The 18543-nt window shown below is 45.8% G+C and overlaps 1 protein-coding gene and 1 long non-coding RNA gene across 4 annotated transcripts in view; one reads left to right on the forward strand and one right to left on the reverse strand.

Annotated features, from left to right (window-relative positions):
• Positions 1-5233: 5233 nt before the first annotated feature.
• Positions 5234-13271, forward strand: LOC308358205. Of its 2 annotated transcripts, none has more exons than XR_013968302.1 (3): positions 5234-8516; positions 10213-10330; positions 13054-13271. It is a non-coding gene; the product is annotated as an uncharacterized lncRNA (long non-coding RNA). The 2 variants fall into 2 exon arrangements; XR_013968303.1 differs by lacking the exon at positions 13054-13271 and having other exon boundaries at positions 8004-8099; positions 8462-8516; positions 10213-11752.
• The window catches only part of ZFP1 (ZFP1 zinc finger protein), a gene marked incomplete at its 5' end in the record, with an annotated part of 29033 nt that continues 19106 nt past the window's right edge, over positions 8617-18543 (reverse strand). The window contains 3 exons of one of the 2 annotated variants that reach the window (XM_080828325.1): positions 8617-10321; positions 11762-11866; positions 13265-13415. In XM_080828325.1, the coding sequence (XP_080684451.1) occupies positions 10302-10321; positions 11762-11866; positions 13265-13415 (276 nt within the window). In that variant the 3' untranslated portion in view covers positions 8617-10301. Of the gene's footprint in view, positions 10322-11761; positions 11867-13264; positions 13416-18543 lie in introns of those variants that run through there. The other variant, XM_080828326.1, reaches the window with a different exon arrangement.

Below are 18543 nucleotides of genomic sequence, written 5' to 3' on the forward strand. Positions count from 1 at the left end.
CCTTTTCGGGGACTCAGCTGCGCTGGCAAAACCTGTGGGCGAAGTCTTACCAGGGGCCGAGCTTAGATCGGGGCTATGGAGATGCGGCCATAGATGGGATGAAAGCAAAAGTTTGGGTCAACACGGAGATTTTCTTTTTGAGCAGACTTTATGTAGGGAGGCGGCATCGCCTGAGTGGATGGGGTGGCTCTTCCGTCCAGGGGGGCATGGCTTCTCTTGGCGGGTCCTGTAAGACAGAAGGTACGGGAGTCCGCCCTCGGGCCGGCATTCACTGGCGGTGCCCAGTGGAAAGCACTAGACCAGCCCGAGCCCGCAGAAGCGATTGACTGAACACTCGGTGAACAGGAGGAGGTGACTCTGGGTAATAACGTGCTAGAAACTGGAGTCCTGGGGCCGCACACTCTCGACGCTGTAGCCCCGTGTGCCCTGTGGGAGCAGCGAGGGCTCGTGGCCACCAACAGTAAGACTCCAAGGATGGAACCCAGAGGCCCACAGCCTCAGTGGCTCCGGCCGTGCAGAGAACACAACAGGCTCGGGGCACCTGGCTGGCTCAGTCTGCGGAGCAGAGCACGTGACTCTTGATCTCAGGGTTGGGAGTTCAAGCCCTACGTTGGCTGTAGAGAGGACTTAAAAATAAAACCTTAAAACAAAACAAAACAACGAAGAAAGAAAGGTCAAAAGAAAACACAACAGGCTAAAGGAGGCTGGTCTTTGGTGACTGATCTTGCAAAGGCTTTCCACTCTTCGTCTTGGAAAGGAGCCCATCGCCGTCTGCCTGCGTGCGGGAAGGATCTCGATTTATGTTCACTGAGCTGCCTCTGGTTATGTGACGTCATCGGTGCTGCCAGTGATGTGGTCACAAGGGATTCGAACTGATGCAGGTGTCCAGTGTACTAACATGCTACATCGATGACATGAAAGATTGGGAAATGAAGGTCAGGCTGGGACTCATTTGAATGTGACAGTGATGCACGTGACCCACTAGTCCTGGGTAAGAAATCCAGGAAGGGGCCAAGGTCTCCTCAAGCCGTGAAATTCTCAGGGAAAACGTGGGCAGGAGCCACTCAGGATATCAAGCAAGCAACTAACAGTAAGTGTCACTGCCCGTGCCTAAGACCAACAAGAAGCTGGTGTTTGGTTAGTTGATTTGGATTTGGGAGAATGCATCCTCCCTGGGGATTTGCTGACGCCCGTCTCTAAACCCACAAGCAGGTTGTGTTCAAGTGGGGACCTGAATGAATGCAGGCCATGTCTGCACTACAAAAGGCGGAGCCCTCCCAGTGCCTTCAGACCATGTCATCCCCACTCACAGGGGATGCGGAAGTGTCTGCCACCTGTACTCCAGACGGGGGCTTAAGGGAAAAGCCCATGAGCGCCTCTGTAGAGAGCAAGACAGAGTCACTCATGTCAAGCAGTGATGCAAGCGGGCAAAGGGCGTTGGAGCCATGGCCAGGTTTCCCCGAAGCCAGCACAGACCGGCAGGACTAAGCACTGATAGTCCGTGAGGCCGTGTGAACCTGGAAGAACTGAGAGGATGATCACTAGCCCCAGGAGACCCGCAGGGGCCCAAGGCTGATCACACCCCGCTAGACAGGGAGGACTTCGGCAACGAGCTGTCAGACTGTCCACACGGTGACTGCTTTGCATCTGGCCACGTTAGAAAGGCAAGCTGCCACCAGATGTCTGCCCGATTGATCCCTGGACACAGCCTAGCTGCTCGGCCGTTGAACAGAGTAAGCCGTAAGTCCGGACCCTGCAGAAGCCTCCTCTCAACGGGTGACAAATGGACCTCACGTTCGTTTCCTGAGCTTCTTATCCCTGATTGTATCTTTGTGTTTTGAGTTTGTGTTTCTGGACTTTGCCTTGCGGGGCGCAAAGGAAGCCAAGTTAAATGTGTGTGAAATGTCATTGAGTTGGGAATCCTGAAATGGCTGGACGTTAACCTTGCTTTAGGATTGAATAAAGTCGTCGTTGTGGAAAGACACTGCTCTGGGACAGCCTCCTCGCAGTGACTGGGGGATTTTGGACCAGACTAGCGGGCACGGATGTTGCTGATGGGGTATACCAGAGAGCGACAGGTATTAGCCTGCTCTTGGGGACTGACTGGGAGGGTTTCCAGGACGTAAAATAACCGTGAAAGCTGAGATTCTCCTAATGTCTTGGGTGATGGCAGAGAACCACACTCTGCCCAGAAGATTCCATAAGAACGTGAACATCATTCATACGGGAGCACGCTGGATCCACAAGCAGGAGCCTCTTCTTCTCTCAGACGGCCTTTGGGGCCACGCGAGGGGCCACGCGAGGGGCCACCACAACCAAGTGTCCTGTGCACTGGGCTCTCCTCTCACCAACAAAGAGTTGCTTGGTTTATGATGGGCGGCGCCCAGATGAAGGGACAGCACCCTGTCCGGAAGCTGCTTGCAGTCAGGGCCAGCACACTGGCCATATGAAACGTCCCTTCCAAAGGGGGAAAAATGGGAGATAAATGGAGAGAAGGAAAAAATAGTAGCTGTGGGTCAAGGATTGAATATGTGGGTTATGTGACGAGGGAAATCGAATATCACATTCACATCTTGAAAGAGGCTCCCAGCAAGAGGCGGTAGGTCTCTTACTGGACCACCCCAGAGGCATGAAAGGGTGGTGTAGCCTTGCGACCACTCCTGCTTTGGGAAGCCGAGGGCACTGAAGAGTAACCTGCAGGTCCGAGTGACCTCGCCAGCGGAGATGCTGTCACAGGATGATGCGGACCGGGTGCTTACCAGGGCTGGATGGGATGCTGGTAGGATGCCAGTAACTTCTGACTTCTAAGACTGTTTTGCTCTAAGGGATCCACCTCTGAGAAGAGGGCATGGGCTGTGATGTGGTGATTTATAATAAATGTGTATTTGGTCCTTGTCCCCATTTCTGGCCTAGAGCTACTGAAATCCTTGGAACTTCCTAAGTGATAAGAGGAGTAAAGATGTCTTTTGTTATGTTAATGAGCTGACTTTTGGAACTCTCCTAAGTGGGGGGGTGGGGGGGTGGGGTTGCTGGTTGCCGGTGGAGCCAGGGGGGGACTAGAGGGTTGGGACTTTGAGTCCCACCCCTTGTCCTTTAGGGAGAGGAGAGAACCCAGACACTGAGTTCAGTCACTGACCATCAGTGATTTGATCAATCCTGCCGTGTAAGGAAGCCTTCGTAAACATGCACTGTAAGGGCCTATTTAGCCAGAGCGATTCCATCTCGGTTAAACAGTGATTTTGTTGGTTATGCAGTAAAATTTAAACTGAACCTGCTGCCCCCAGGGGAATTTACTTAAAAGCAAGTCCAGGAAACAGCCCAGAATACAAGGACAAGTCAGGCCAGGTGGAGACATCCAGTCAGTGGAGCGCACATACTGTCTCCTTAACTACCAAAGAATGTGGACCCTGCCTTTTGGGCGCCTTTTGGGTGCCAATTCTAACCCAGGTGATAGGCTAGTGCAAATAGCTACTATGGGGTGAACTGACCTAGCATGACTGTGCAGCTTTCTCTGTGTGTTACAATCTCATTGGCCACCCGTGTGTGGCCAGGCTCAACCACATGGCCTTTGCTCTATAAAAGTTAGTCTGTGAGGCTTGGGGGGGGCGGTTGCCCTCTCTGTAAGAGGCGGTCCCAACTGGTTGGTTTGATTCTTGATGCTTGGCACGAAATAAAGCTTTGCTTGACCTTCGCCCAGTATCAGTCTCGCTCGTTTGATCACGGACCCTAACAGCACAAGGGGTTTAGGACTGACCTTTTAACCTGTGGAATCTGATGTGATCTCTAAGTGGGTAGCGTCAGAATTGAGCTGAGTCTTAGGCCACCCCGCGGGTGTCCGAGAATCGCTTGTGGGCGTGGGCGAACCCCTCTCCCACACACGCAGTGGGATCAGGCGTGGGAGCCTGCTACCTTTGCACTGCTCGTCCATGTTTTCCATTCGCTGTGAACATTAGCTGTCATCGCGGGGACCGAAGGGCGGGCACAGCACGCAGCAGTAGGCATCCGAGCGAGGAGAGGCAGGGCCCTGGCAGGCGTGGGTGGCTCTGGGGCCTTTGCCTTCCCTTTCCCACCTTCCCCATCACTGCAGGTCTCTAACTCTGCTAGCTTTCCCTTTGGCAGCGGGGGCGCCTTGTGAGATACGTTGCTTGGTTCTGCCCCAGTCAGGCGAGAGCCGAGGGGAGCCGGGTCTGTGGTGTCTCAGGGGAAGCAAGCCTTTGGCCTGGACGGATCTCTGAGCGGGTTATGGATATCAGCATTGTAGGGTCTCCGGAGATACTGGCCGGTAAAAGCGTTAGAGCAGCTGTGAGTCATAATGCAGAACTCAGCCCCCAAACCTGGGACAGCCTGTCGATTCCCTTCTCTCTGTCCTGCTGCATAAAATCTTTAAGGTTTGAGTTTCAGTTAAGATAGTTTCTGATCCCAGTTTCTACTTGGTGATTTTCTCCTGTTACCCTCATCTTGTGTTGTTACTGGAAAAATTTGTGGATGATATTCCTGTGTACCCTCTTCCAAGGCAGCCCCTTCCCTTTCCAGGACCCCCCCGGGATTGGGGTCTGCCTCTGGTGACAGCCCCTGGACTTCTAGCGCATTCCTGCCGGACGCGGGGCAGCTGGTTTGCCAAGGCGCTGGGCAACACCCAGGAACCTTCCACAGAGGATTTCCCTTTACCAGGGGACTGATGCACCCCTCAGGGTGTTTAGGAAATGCTGGTTGCACGCGTTTGGGATGATGGGGTTTTGGAATGTAGGTGAGGTCTGGAGCCGAAGGCCAGGAAGGAATTCTTGAAACCTCTCTCTGTGAGCAGCTGGTTTGAGAGGTGCAGCTGATGATGTACTTGGCTGTCGGGGGAGGTAAGGAAAAGGGAGGGTTTCTAAAGGATTTTTGTATGTTAAAGAAGACTCTTGGGATACCCTAGGCCTTGCCATTGTCAGGTTAAGGTGGTTTTTCTTCCGGTAAGGCATTAACAGTGAGACAGTTGGGAGCTTCCTGGAGGAACATGACACTCCGCCCGCTTGGAGTGGCTGTCAACGGGCTGCGGGTTCTGAGAACATTTAATTGTGTTTACATTTCCTTCTGGAAGCTCAGTTATTGATAGAAATGCTTTTTTCTTGTAAACTGCTAAGGCTTTTGTTAAATTGAGGGAGACTCCTGTCTTGCGGGATTGTAGTCTCTATAGATTAACTATTTGTTTTTCCTTTAGGGCATCCAGGAGTGCCTGAGGAATGTCACGGATGTCCCCTGGAGGTGGGGGTTGTGGGGGCGTCCGCTTCGGCCGGTCCTCAGCCTTCTGCTCCCTCATCAGAGACATTTATATATGCCCCTTTTTAAAATGACATCCCGCCAGGGACTGAACGAACCCATGATATCCCGTGGGGCCCGGGGACTCAGAAGGACACGGGGGCGGGAGCAGGTGACTCTTCAGTGAGCTAACGCAGAGAGCAAACCGCAGCGTGCTGCCCAGAGCACAGTCGGCGAGCAGCACCGGGCAGCACCAATTTACCGGCCTGGCTACCGCTGTCTGCGGGTGGCCGCTGTTGCTAATATTTGCTATTAGCGTCTGAAGCGTCTGACCTCCTCAGGTCACAGGCAGCCATTAAGCACCCTCAGCAGCTTGACCCATCTGGTCATGTTTTTCCACCTGCCATCAGTCACCCATCCCTCTAGATGGCCTGTTCCATCAACGGCCATTTGTCCCAGCAGGGACCCCTCAGCTGCCCTCCTTGCCCAGGCCGGGCCCTCCTGCGCCCGCCCTTCAGCCTGTTCCGGCACTCGGGCAGCCACGCCGGCGGGCCGGAGCCTCTCCCTGCCGCACCCCTAGCCCAATGCTTGCCGCTAACGGAGTCTGGTGCTATTTTTCAATATTACGGTGTCTGTTGTCCCGAGCAAAGTGAGGCCACAGTCCCACAGGCCTCCTGCTACCCTGAAACACATACTGCCCAGCACGAGCGTTCTTCCCACGTCTTGGTCTCTGCCACGTCACTTTGAAAGGGGGCAGCCCTGGCTCAGTCCTGGCCCCTCCTCACTTTGCTGCTAAGAGGCATCACGTTGCATGCACTACCCTTCTTGCACTTTGAGTAACGGCTCCGGCACCTTGCACGGACACCAGCCTCAGAGAACTCCCCGTCCCACATTCAGCTTCAGCATCGACCGGGTGGAGGAAGCGCTCAGGTCTGGTCTGTCCCCGATCACCTGGGCGGTTACTCTAAATGTTCTTTGGGGTGTGGAATTCCGGGGTTTTGAGGTAAGAACGGGTAATTCTCATGAGTCTGGGTGGGCTGGAGGAAGAGGAATGGTTCAAACACCAGGAGACATTAGGAAGAGATCCAGGCAGGGGCGGGTTCCCCAGGTGGCTCAGTCCTTGAGCATCTGCCTTTGGCTGGGGTCATGACCCGAGTCCTGGGATCCTGGAATCGCCCGCATTGGGCTCTCCGCTTGGCGGGAAGCCTGCCTCTCCTTCTCCCACTCCCCCTGCTTGTGTTGCCTTTCTTGCTGTGTCTCTGTCAAATAAGTCAGTAAAATCTCAAAAAAAAAAAAAAAAAAAAGATCTAGGAAAGCAGGAATTTAAGTGAACTTGAGTTTGCAAGAGGACTTCTCACTGATTGCCAACAATCACTAATGGAGAAAGCATTTGGTTGCTATTTGAAATTTTGTTGAAAGCCATCAAACGGGGGCCACGACCTGGCAGAACTTCGGCTCCTAGGGTTCTCCTGTTACGTGGCGGGTTTCTGTCTCTGGGCACCTACCCCAGTGCCCCTCCCAGTTAGCATCAAGCTCACTCTTTAAAAAGCAGATGATGCTATTCCTTACTTGAGGCCCAGCCCATACCTGTGTCTCCACCCTCCCGCAGCTCGGCCCCTGGGGCCAGGTTTCCCTTCAGTTCCGGGGAAGCACAGCCGATATGCGAGCACCTCCCTGACGGGAGCCCTCCGTCCCAGCAGGCTCTTGTTCCCACGGTGTCCCTGGCGGGCCACAGATACCTACGGCCTTGTTGGTGCTCAAAATGTCTTTTGGAGTGAGTGCCTGTCCCCACGTCCACCGTCAGTGTCCCCAGCTGTGGTCTGGGCTTCTCACGGGGGCTTATGTTCCCTTTCCTTTCCAGTAACTGAAGTTCTCAGTCCCCATCTCTGGATTCTCTCACGAGTCTCACTAGCCCCGAGAGGTGTGTTTTGGTTGGTTGGTTGTATTTTGGTTAACATTCTGACAGTCCTTATAAAACGGAGAAAGGTAGATTGTCCTTAATTCAAACCTATTACATACAATCCAGTATGTACGTCTGAGCTGGAAGAGCAGCCTCTCGGGATGGAAGAGTCAGACCGAGGATGCAGGTCACCGACGCTGCGCTAAGATCTGGAGCACCGGAGCAGGGTCCCAGACCCGTTCTCCTGACTCGGGCTCGGCAGGATGGGCTGTGGGCGTTTTCACCTTCAGAATCCCCGGAGTACAGACCTAGCCAAGGCAGAAGATGGAAGTGGAGAGCAGGTACCAAGAGTCCACTTGACTCAGGCCGGCTGGATTTGATGGGACAATCCAGGTAAGGATCTGAGTCAAGAAACATTCTAGCCAAATGAGGCCCAGGTTCCTGACGTCCCAGACCAGCTGTCTGGTTGGGAGAGGGGCTCTGTGTCATTGTGCAGCCACAGAGAACGAAGACAGAGCAGGGGACGGGGGTGGGGGGGGGGCTGGAATGAAACCTCTAGCTACGTTCCACAAAGTCACCTCCCCCAACCCTGAGGACCCACAGCATCTCACATTGCCATGTTTTTGCAAGCTGTGCCTCAGCCTCTCACCCCGCAGTTTCCTCAGACCTACAACCCCCCATCCTTGGACTTCAGAGTAGAGAGATGCCAATCAAATTTATCCATGCCTGCTTTATGCAACATGATCCCCAACTTTAAATTTATAAAGCATTAAACAATGGGGAGAAGTGTAAGTATCTAAGCATTTTAGTTATGAAAAGGTTATCTGTGGAAATAGAAACTCCAAAATTAAAATATCAAATGGAGGGGCGCATGGGTGGCTCCATCGTTAAGTGTCTTCCTTTGGCTCAGGTCATGATTCCAGGGCCCTGGGATCAAGTCCCACACTGGGTTCCCTGCTTGGTGAGTCTGCTTCTCCCTTTCCCTCTGCTTGCTGCTCCCCCTGCTGTGCTCTGTCAAATAAATAAAAAAAAAATATTAAAAAAAAATCAAATGGAATAAAGACTGGTAATGGGGTCAAGTGCAGTGGGCATGGGTGTTGGGAGTCAGATAGGCAGAGGTCAGAATCTGGAGACCCCTATGGGCTGGGTTTTGCTGTGCAAAGTGCATTGCCTCTTGGCCTACTGTCCCCAGCATCCTGCAAGACTGAAATGCGGCTCTATGCCCAGGCTGTAAGAACCTGTTTCAGGAGAAGTTTCATCGAAAACCACTTTGATTTATGAGGATTACAAGGGATTTTTTTTTCCCCTGATATGGATTTCTAGGACCTTGGGAGCAAACAGCCCACGAAAGGACATGGTTACCTTTGCATTTGTAAAGGTAGGTATGTTTTCTCAAAGCATTTGCAACTTGATTTGGTAATGACCTTGGCTTCCCTGAAATTTTTTCATGGGTTTTTCCTTTTTTTTTTTTTGGTATTAAAGGTTTCCTTGTGTGAACAATGAATGTCAATATGTGTTATCATGGTGAACACAGGTTCAAGCATACCCTACAGCTATGAGAGCTAGAGCCTGAGAACAGCAGACAGCTGTTTATAAAGTATGAGAACCTGCCTCATGTTAACTAATGTTAATTACTTAACTAATTATGAATAATGATTTAATTGTGTTACAAGTGAGTTATGGTGTTTTAGTATAAATGAGTTAATTCAGGGACCAAGGAATGCATGAAACATTTTCCACTAGACTTAATGATATTTAGAATTTATTATCCAGGACCATAAAATCATACAAATAACACACAAACACACATATACTTAGATCTTTATTTTAAAAATGTGGTGTACACACACGAGCGCTCTCTCCCCTTTCCTCTCCCCCCTCCCTCTCTTCTTTTCATCTGACCTGGAGGCATTTGCTCCTACACATTCTTTTCCATGGAATACCATCCAGCCATGGTACATTTTTACTGCAGTTTATTCAATCATTCTCTTTCTGATGGTCATTCACATTGTTTCCTTTTTTTGTCCTTATCAAAAAATACAATATACATTGATAAACATATAATCTTAAGTACTGGCACTTTGTTGTCTTAGGGATAGAGTCCCAGGAGTGAGACTCCTGGACTGAAGGGTAGGTGTATTCTTAATGTTAAGAGTCACACTTGACACATTTCTAACAGCGGTGTATGAAATGAATCTTTTCCCCTGCTTCCTTGTTGGTAGAAGACAAGATGACAACTTAGAAAGACATAGACTTCCTGGACTATAGCTGTTCTGGTAAATCTGTTCAGAAAGTCTCTCACACTCATACAGATTCACACACATCAGTGACATTCAGAAACAAGGAAGACACGAGGCCAGTTATAGTTGCCAGTGACAAATCTGGTGTGCGATTTATGACAGATCAGGAGAGAAACTTGGGAATTTGAAGTCAATACTAAGATGGTTTGCCTCTGAGTTATGCGAAAAGCTTTTTAGGTTAATTGTTAAACATATGGAGAGATCACCAAAAAGTCTAACTTCTAAGGTGTTTGTGAACCTTTAAAGGCAAGGCTTAACTTCTACTCAGCTTCCGAAGGGAGATGCTTTCGGTAGGTGACCATGAAACTCAGGGAGTGGAAATGCCTCCTTTAAACAGAATGTGGCAAGAATGCATTTCTAAAGTGTGTTGTGCACATGGACATTTTAAAAAGCAGTAAGACATTTACTGACAGTTTCTTAAATTTTTTCTCTAAAGTCTCTAAAATGTAACATCTGCGAACCACGTACACATCCTACTTTGTAAGACAATTTGTAAAATATTAGGAGAAATAGGGAAACACACAAATAAAAGTACACGTAGTTTCTGGGTTATACACTATGTTGAATGACATGCATCCGGAGTAAACACCCGCACGCAGCTGCACACCAGCGATGGTGCCTCGTGGGCTGGGGCACGGGGTGCCGGCCCACCGAGCTCCTGCACTCTCCCAATCCCCTCTTGATGATCGCTCACTTACATACTGATGGGAAGAATGCTTTCCAGCAACCCCAGAAGCAAGTTAAAACTTCAACGCTGTCTTCTGTTTATTGAAGAGGCAGCGGAACAACGATGGCAGACCGACTCTCTAGGGCAGCACGGAGGAGAGAAGAGCGGCCATACGCCACAGCGACTGTCACCTGTTTCATGTGGAATGCATACGGGCTTGGAAAGGTACAGAAAAACACGCGATGTTTAGCATGGAAAATCTTATTTGTGCCCCTACCGTCCGAGGACAAGAATCTCAAACTCCCAGTGACTGTGTTAAATTTACATGCGTAGACCCAAGATAGGATTACACATAACCACTAAATTCCTAAGGTACTGATCCCTTTATGCTGCTGCCCAGAATATTTCATTCTTGAGTAATTCAAGATTTAAAAAACTCACTGTAATACAACTGAGCATGTCTGTTTACACTTGGCTATAAGCTGCTAGATATTCTTTAGCTGGGCGTCACCGCTAACTTTTGGTGTCACACTGTACTGAGGGGACCCTGTTTTTACACATTTTTCGATGTGATAGATTGTAGCTCACTGTGAATTTCCATGTTCCTTCAGTACCTTCGTGCGGTTTCTCCCCCGCGAGAAGGGCTGGGGTGGGGGGGTTGCCACAGGCCCGGCTGGCTGCAGTCTCAGGCCTTTTCCACCAGGTGAACTCTTTGATGGACACTGAGGCGGGATTTCCTGCTGAAGGCCTTCCCACATTCGGAACACTCGTATGGTTTCTCTCCTGTATGGATTCGCAAATGTAATCTAAGGGTTGACCTCTGGCTGAAGGTTTTGCCACATTCAGTACATTCATAGGGTTTCTCTCCTGTATGAGTTCTCATGTGTATAATGAGTTGAGAGTTCTGGATAAAGGACTTCCCACATTCACTGCACTCATAGCGCTTCTCCCCGGTGTGAATTTTCTGATGTATAATGAGGTTGGATTTCTTGAAGAAGGTTTTTGCACATTCATTACACTCATAGGGTCGTTCTCCCGTATGAATTCTCTGGTGTGTAGTAAGTTCAAATTTCTGGGCAAATGTCTTGCCACAATCACTGCATTCGTAGGGCTTCTTCTCCATATGTGCTCTCTGGTGGACGATGAGGTTTGACTGGTGGGTGAAGGCTTTTCCACATTCAATACATTCAAAAGGTTTCTCCCCTGTGTGAATTCTTTGATGTTTAATGAGGTTTGCCTTATGGGAGAAGGTTTTCTTACATACATTACATTCATAAGGTTTTTCTCCAGTGTGTATTCTCTTGTGACTAATAAGGAGTGACTTAAAGGAGAAAGCCTTGTCACAGTAATTACAAATAAAAGGTTGTACCAAATTTCTTATTTTCTGATGTTTAAAAATGCCTTCTTTAAAGACTTTTCCACTTTTGTTATATTCGGAGTACTCTAATCCATTATGGGTTTTCTCTTGCTTCAGATAGAGGAGTGCTTTCCCAAATCCATTACACTCATCAGGTCTCTTTCTTATGTAGCTTCGATTACTATTAAGTAAGTCTGAATTCGATTTCAAAGTTTTTTCATATAAGTCGTATTTATAGGGTACTTGCCTTAAAGAAACGAAATCTGTGCTCAGATTAAATGTTTTTCCGAACAGATTACCTCTTTCCTCCATTGGGGTTTGGTTCTTAAAAATGATAAATGGCCTCGCCTGCTCATCTGGGTTGCTGCGGTCCCGCTCCATCTGGTCATCGGCCTTCCACACCTCTAGGAAAGAGCACATCAAGTACAACGTTAGAGAATGGAAGTGGGAGGCTGCCTCTTGAGTGTGGGATCCAGTCTTCCAGTATTAGAATCTCCAATGCAAATTTTACCTAGTTCTTAAGCTTTGAAAGACAAAAGCCCCAGGCAAAAAAAAAAAAAAAAAAAGTAGAAATTGGCAATGGATGTAAGTAGCCTTGACAGATAACAAAATGGCCCTAAAAGGTGAAATAAAAAACAAAGAGCACCGAACAGGGCACAAATGATGTGGGAAGGCTGGCAAGTCTGGGGACAAAGGAGATTAAGAATTGTCCTCAAGGACACCGAAAAGTTAGCACAGAAGATGTTAAGGGCAAAAAGGCCAAACTGATCTGAGTTTAGCTCCCCTTAGGCTCTGAATGACTGGGCTGCTCATCTCTGCCATATAACTTCCTAGAGCCAACACTTCTCACAGGTCTGCAGAGCTGATAGTGCTGCAAAGATCCACATCTCTTTACTTTTGCAAGTGGATGACAAGATCCAGAACTCCTATTTTGTAGGAAATATAAAATTAATCCAAGATCCCATATCCTTGAGACAATAATTTTTATCCCACTATGTTTAATTTCTTCTCTAAACCCATCTTGTCCCTGCTTTAATTTGAAAGAAATCTTAAGGATCAGATTTATTCCCTTGACCTAGACCTATAATAACCTTTATTTTCATCTGTGTGTTCCTGATTATTCCTGACTCTTGTGATCCTGCTGCCATTTGTGTCTAGGACAAAGATATCACCCTTATGCTAAAAAAATTTTAAAAAAAATTCCTTACAGCTATTACACCAATTCCAAGACCTAAAATATCAAAGTCACCATTCTGGCAAACTGAGAATACTAATCACAAAGGTTTAGGGCAGGTTAGGCAAATGCCAAGAGTGAGGGAAAAATACAAAAGTTTTGCAGGGACAGACTGGTAGTTGGAGGTATGATTCTGAGATCTGAGCAATATAGGTCATCTGGTCTTGGCCATCTCTAAAGGTTTGGGAACCTGAAAAACTGATTCTTAAAAAATGTTTTAAAGTATTTCAACCCATTCATAATTCCTAGGATATTACTTCCACTGGCTTCTGATTCTCCTTCCCTCTTTTGCCATCTTCCTTAGAAATTTGTGAACTGGCAATTGTTAAGATGCTATCTATTCTTCTCTTCCTGTAGCCTGAAAATCACATCTGATTTGATATCGGATAACTGCTAATGGAACATAGCCGGGACTTCAGAAATCTCCAAAATAAAGAAGGCACAGCTTAAGAGTCTGCACTCTCTCACGGCTAAACAACTGGAGCCCAAGGCCAAAACCACTCAGAAATTCAGAAACTCAAGAGTTTTTGGTAATGGACACTGAGCTGCACTGGAAAGAGGCCCTTACCCACTGACAGTAAGTTGCTGTAATTCTCCAGCATCACATCCATGTACAGGATCCTCTGGGAGGGGTCCAGCTGCTCCCATTCCTCCTGAGTGAAGTCCACAGTCACATCCGTGAATGAAACAGATCCCTGAAATGGCATATTGCTATTCATTCTGAAATGATCAACATGTGGTAATGTAGAAAGGATATGTGAAAACTTATTCTCACCTTGCTATAAAACAGTCATTCACCATGAAAATTTATATAGAACACCAATTATATATCTTCACGGTTTTGTCATATTTCCAAAAAATATTTTTATAATAGAGCATTTATTTAGATTCCCTTATACCTCTGCACTATCATATTTGACAGGCATCTAAGATTAATAAAACACTGTTCTCTGAAAATGTGTATAGGGAGATAAATGCATAAATATGCAGTATTTAGTGTTACCAGTGCAGAGATGATGCTCATATAGGTACTTCTGTGGTATCAAACCAGACAGTATTAAAGAATTAATTAAAGCAAAATGTCAGGCATAACCTACAAATGGGATAAAATATTTGCAAATCATCTGATAAGGGGTTAATATCCAAACATACAAAGAACTCCTTGAGGATGTGGAGAAAAGGGAACCCCCATGCACTGTTCGTGGTAACGCGAACTGGTACGGCCACTAAGCAACACAGTGAGAAGCTGCGTCCAGAAGCAGAACCACCTCCTGATCCAGCACTTCCACCTGTGGATATTTATCCAGAGAAAACAAAAACACTAACTTGAAAAGCTACATGCAGGGCGCCTGGGTGTCTGCCTCTGGCTCATGCCATGATCTCAGAATACTAGGACAGAGTCCAGCATTGGGCCCCCTGCTCAGCAGGAAGTCTGCTTCTCCCTCTGCCCAACCCCCCGCCACTCGTGCATGTACTCTCTCTTCCAAAAATAAATCTTAAGAAAAAAGGAAAAAAAAGATACATGCACTCCCACGTTCACTGCCACCTTATTTACAACAGCCAAGATATAAAAACAACCTCCATGTCCAAGGCTGGACGAATGGAAAAGGAAATGTGGCACATACATACATACAATGGATTATTATTACTCAAACATAAGAGAAAATCTGGTCACTTGTGACAACATGGATGGATTCTGAGAGTATCATGCTAAGCAAAATAAGTCACAAGAAGACAAATACTGTATCACCTCACCTGTATGTAGAACCTAAAACATCCTGAAACAACCAAGCTCACTGATACAGAGAACAGACTGGTTGCCAGAGTGGAGGGTGGGAACTGGGGGAAGGGAGGTCAAAAGGTACAAACTTTCAATTATTAGAGAAGACGTGCAGATGTAATGTGCAGCACGGTGACTAGTTAGCAATACTGTACTGCATGTTTGAAAACTGTTGAGTTCTCCTCACAAGAAAAAAATTGCAATATGTATTGGTGATGGATGTTTACCAGACTCACTGAGGTGATCATTTAGCAATATATACCAATATCAAATCATTACACTGTACCCATGAAACAGTCCTATGTCATTATACCTCAATAAAAAATTTAAAAATGTTCACAGTCTCATTTTACATTAAGAGCCCAAAGACAAATGTTCATCAACAGTAGACTGATTTTCTGTGTCTATTAGAACTGAGTCCTATAAAGCAATGAAAATGAACTAATTCCAGCTACACAGGAAAGATTTCATAAGAGCTTCGAGAATCCTGGGTAATTTCTATTTCTTGGCCCGAATGGTAGCTATATGGATTTTATTAACCTACATCCACTTGGCCAAGTGACAGGTACAATAAGAACTTTTGCATGGCTGCCAGACCAGCAAGGGGGATAAGCCTCTGGCACATTACATTGACTCAAGTTACAGTAATTTATTTTGTAAACAAGGTTTTTTCTTTTCAAGATTTTATTTAAGAGAGAGAGTGCATGCATGCATGAGATGAAAAGAGCACAAGCAGGCAGAGGAAGAGGAAGCAGCAGACCCCGGGGGAGCAAGGAGCCCAACGCAGAACTCAATCCCAGGACCCGGGCATCATGACCCAAAGGTAGATGCTTAACCATCTGAGCCACTCGGGTGCCCCGAAGTAACTATAATTTAGAAATGACTCCAATATCAAATGTGAAAATACTTTTTTTTTTTCCTCACAGTGCCATTTTCCATACTTATACAAACAACTCAAAAAACTGTTGATAAAACACAATTCTGATACCACAGCATTAAAAGGGACATCAAGCATGACTGACTTCAAAGACTTGCCAAGACAGTATAGTTTCTATCTGGAATGAATTTGGTATTCCGGGGAGAAAGCTGATGGCCATGAGTAGAGAGGTGTGCCTAGCATACTTGACATTCAGAGCCGACCATTTTTTAATACCCCTTCTTCAACTCTTCAAACTGTTAGATCTTCCTTGACTTATGATGTGGGGTTACATCCTGATAAACCCACCATAATGTGAAAACACTGTAAGCTGAAAATGCATTTAGTACACCCAACCCACTGAACACTGGAGCTTAGCCTACCGTAAAGATGCTCAGAACACTGATGTTAGCGGACATGTATGCAAAATCATCTAATTCAAAGCCTATTTATTTTATAATAAAGCACTGAATGTTTCATGTAATTTATTGAATTCTGTACTGAAAATGATAAACAGAATGATTGTTTGGAGTGCAGAATGGTTTTAAGTATACTGGTTGTTTACCTTCTTGATTGTGTAGCTGACGGGGAGCTGTGGTTTGCTGCCGCTGCCCAGCATCACAAGTATATGCTACCACGTACCCTTAAGCCAAGAAAAGTTCAAAATTCCAAGTACAGTTTCTACTGAATGCATATTGTGTTCACAACATCGTAAGGTAAAAAAATCGTGAGCAATCTCACGCTGGGGACTGTCTGTACATCTAAACTGTCACCTCCCAATTTACTTTTGAGTACAAGAATCTTCTTTAACCTATGCACATTCTATTCTGAATCTATCTTTCATCTTCAGTTATGACCTTTGATTCCTTCAGCCTCTGTGATTCTTCCTACCTGTCAGTGCCCCTCTTAGATTCCATACCTCCAAAATCTAGATTACACTTTTCCCCATCTTTATCTTTAAAAGCCTTGCCCTACTGACTTCTCACCATCTCTCATTGATAACTCCTAGCCTTGGGAAAAGTTGTAAGAGAAAAACGACATGAAGGTTTGAGTACTACAAATGACTTAGTTATACCGCACAAATTTGCAGGTAGCCTAATCAGCATTATTTCATGACACCTTCTAGGATTCTTTAGCCATTTGGCATGGGAGCAGAGAATGCAGGCGGTGGGTCAATGCCTGAGATCAAGGCCACAGAGGGTCAACAATCATAGTGCCAACATTTTCTCAGTAGTAAAAATTTATTCCTTTATCATATCACTTCTAAAATTATAGTTCAAATAACAGAATCACTAGGAAATTTCCAAGGGACTAAATTGAGTACTAGGGACACAAAACTCAAGATCAGTCTTCATCTGGATAGGCAAGCCAGAGAACCCCTCAAGTTCTTCCTTTGCCTACTGTTTACACTGCCACCCCAATTATTACAAAATCCTCTTATTTTCTGTCTCCCCTTATTCTCATTTACCCCACATTCTAAAGCTAACATCATTTTTCTAAAGAATAGTTCTAGTACACGATTACCTTGGGTAGACACAATCATTCCTTACCCACTGAAAACTAATAAACAATGACTGGCTCAGTATTCAACATCATTCAAATTTCTTTCCCATCCCTCCTTCCCATGGCTCTCCTCTCTATGCAAAGATCCTTCCGGTAAGATCACACCCTAGATCACTTAGATGTGATCCTTTCATACTGTGAGTCCCTGATTGGTTTTAAATCCTGGGTATTTTGTTTCTATCTCTTGTGGCAATTTTGCCTTGCTTTCTTTTGTTAAGTGTGTTTTATTCCTTCCATTAGTCCCACTAGATGCTAAAATTTTTTAGACCAGAAATTGTACCTTGCTCATCTTTATATTCCTGTTAGCACAAAGTACATAAGTATATGTCAGGCACAAACAAACAAAATAATACTGAATTGAATGGAGTATTCAACTTTGGTTTTCATTATCTTCTTCCTGAAGAGACATGTCACATAATTCCTACAGCAACATCCTAAGTAGCAAGCCAAACTAAGAGAGCATCTCAGCTGTTCATACTCAGATTATGTAAAGATTTTGGTAATACATGGGGAACCCTAATATCTGGCTCATTTTCCTGAGATGTCATGCTCCAGTATGCTTGTCTCTTCATTAAAAGTGCTTTTTATTCAGTTTGTAATGTACATGATTCCTAGATCAATTCTGGCTGTATTTGTACTTGGCAATATATTTGATCTAGGTATCAGTTTTACTAGTGGTTAGTCAGCTTTTCAGCATCCAGGATATGATCACTACATTCATGGAGTAAGTGTAGGTGAAATCATCACATTTTCAGCATAATGTAAGTAGAGACATACAATATGAGTCATCATCACCCAGGCATAAGTCATGGGCCACATAACCTCTCACAAAAGAAAGGAACAGCACAGAGTAATATTGAACAGGGAAAAAAGAATGTTAGAAAAGATGCTTTAAAGGTATGTAATTGGATTTAACAGCAGGTTAGACATTTCTAAAAAATGATGAGAAAACTGGATAGGTCAGTAAGGAATCTAGACCGAAATGGAGAATAAAGGATGGGCAACACATCGAAAAGACTAAAAGATCCATGGGACAAACTAAAAAGGCCTAATATACTTGCAGTTGGGAGTCCCAGTACAAGAGCCAAAATGCAACAGAACCAATACTTGAAGACACAGTGGCTTAGATTTTTCCAAAACAGCTCACACATCAGACCACTGAACGCCATTAACCCCAAGAAGAACAAATAAAAAGAAAATCACATTTATTCACATCATAAAACTGCTAACAATCCCAGAGAAAAAAGATGCACTGTCTACAAAGGCACAATAAAACCAACAGCTGACTTTTCAACAGAAACAATGTAACCCAGAAAAACAACAGGATATCATCAAAGTACTGAAGATACTAGAAATTGAGTTGGCAAATTTTCTATAAAGGACCAAATAGTAAATATTTTCAATTCTGAAGGCCACATGTAGTCTCAACTACAACCAATCAAGTCTGCCACCGTACCACGACAAAAGGCACAGGAAGTATGTAAACAAATGGGCATGGCTGTGTTCCAATAAAACTTGATTTATGGATACGGAAATGGGAATTTCATACAATCTTCATACCATAAGATACTATTCTTTTTATTTTTTC

Source organism: Martes martes (assembly GCF_963455335.1).
Source record: "Martes martes genome assembly, chromosome: 17".
In the NCBI taxonomy this organism is placed as follows: Eukaryota; Metazoa; Chordata; class Mammalia; order Carnivora; family Mustelidae; genus Martes; species Martes martes.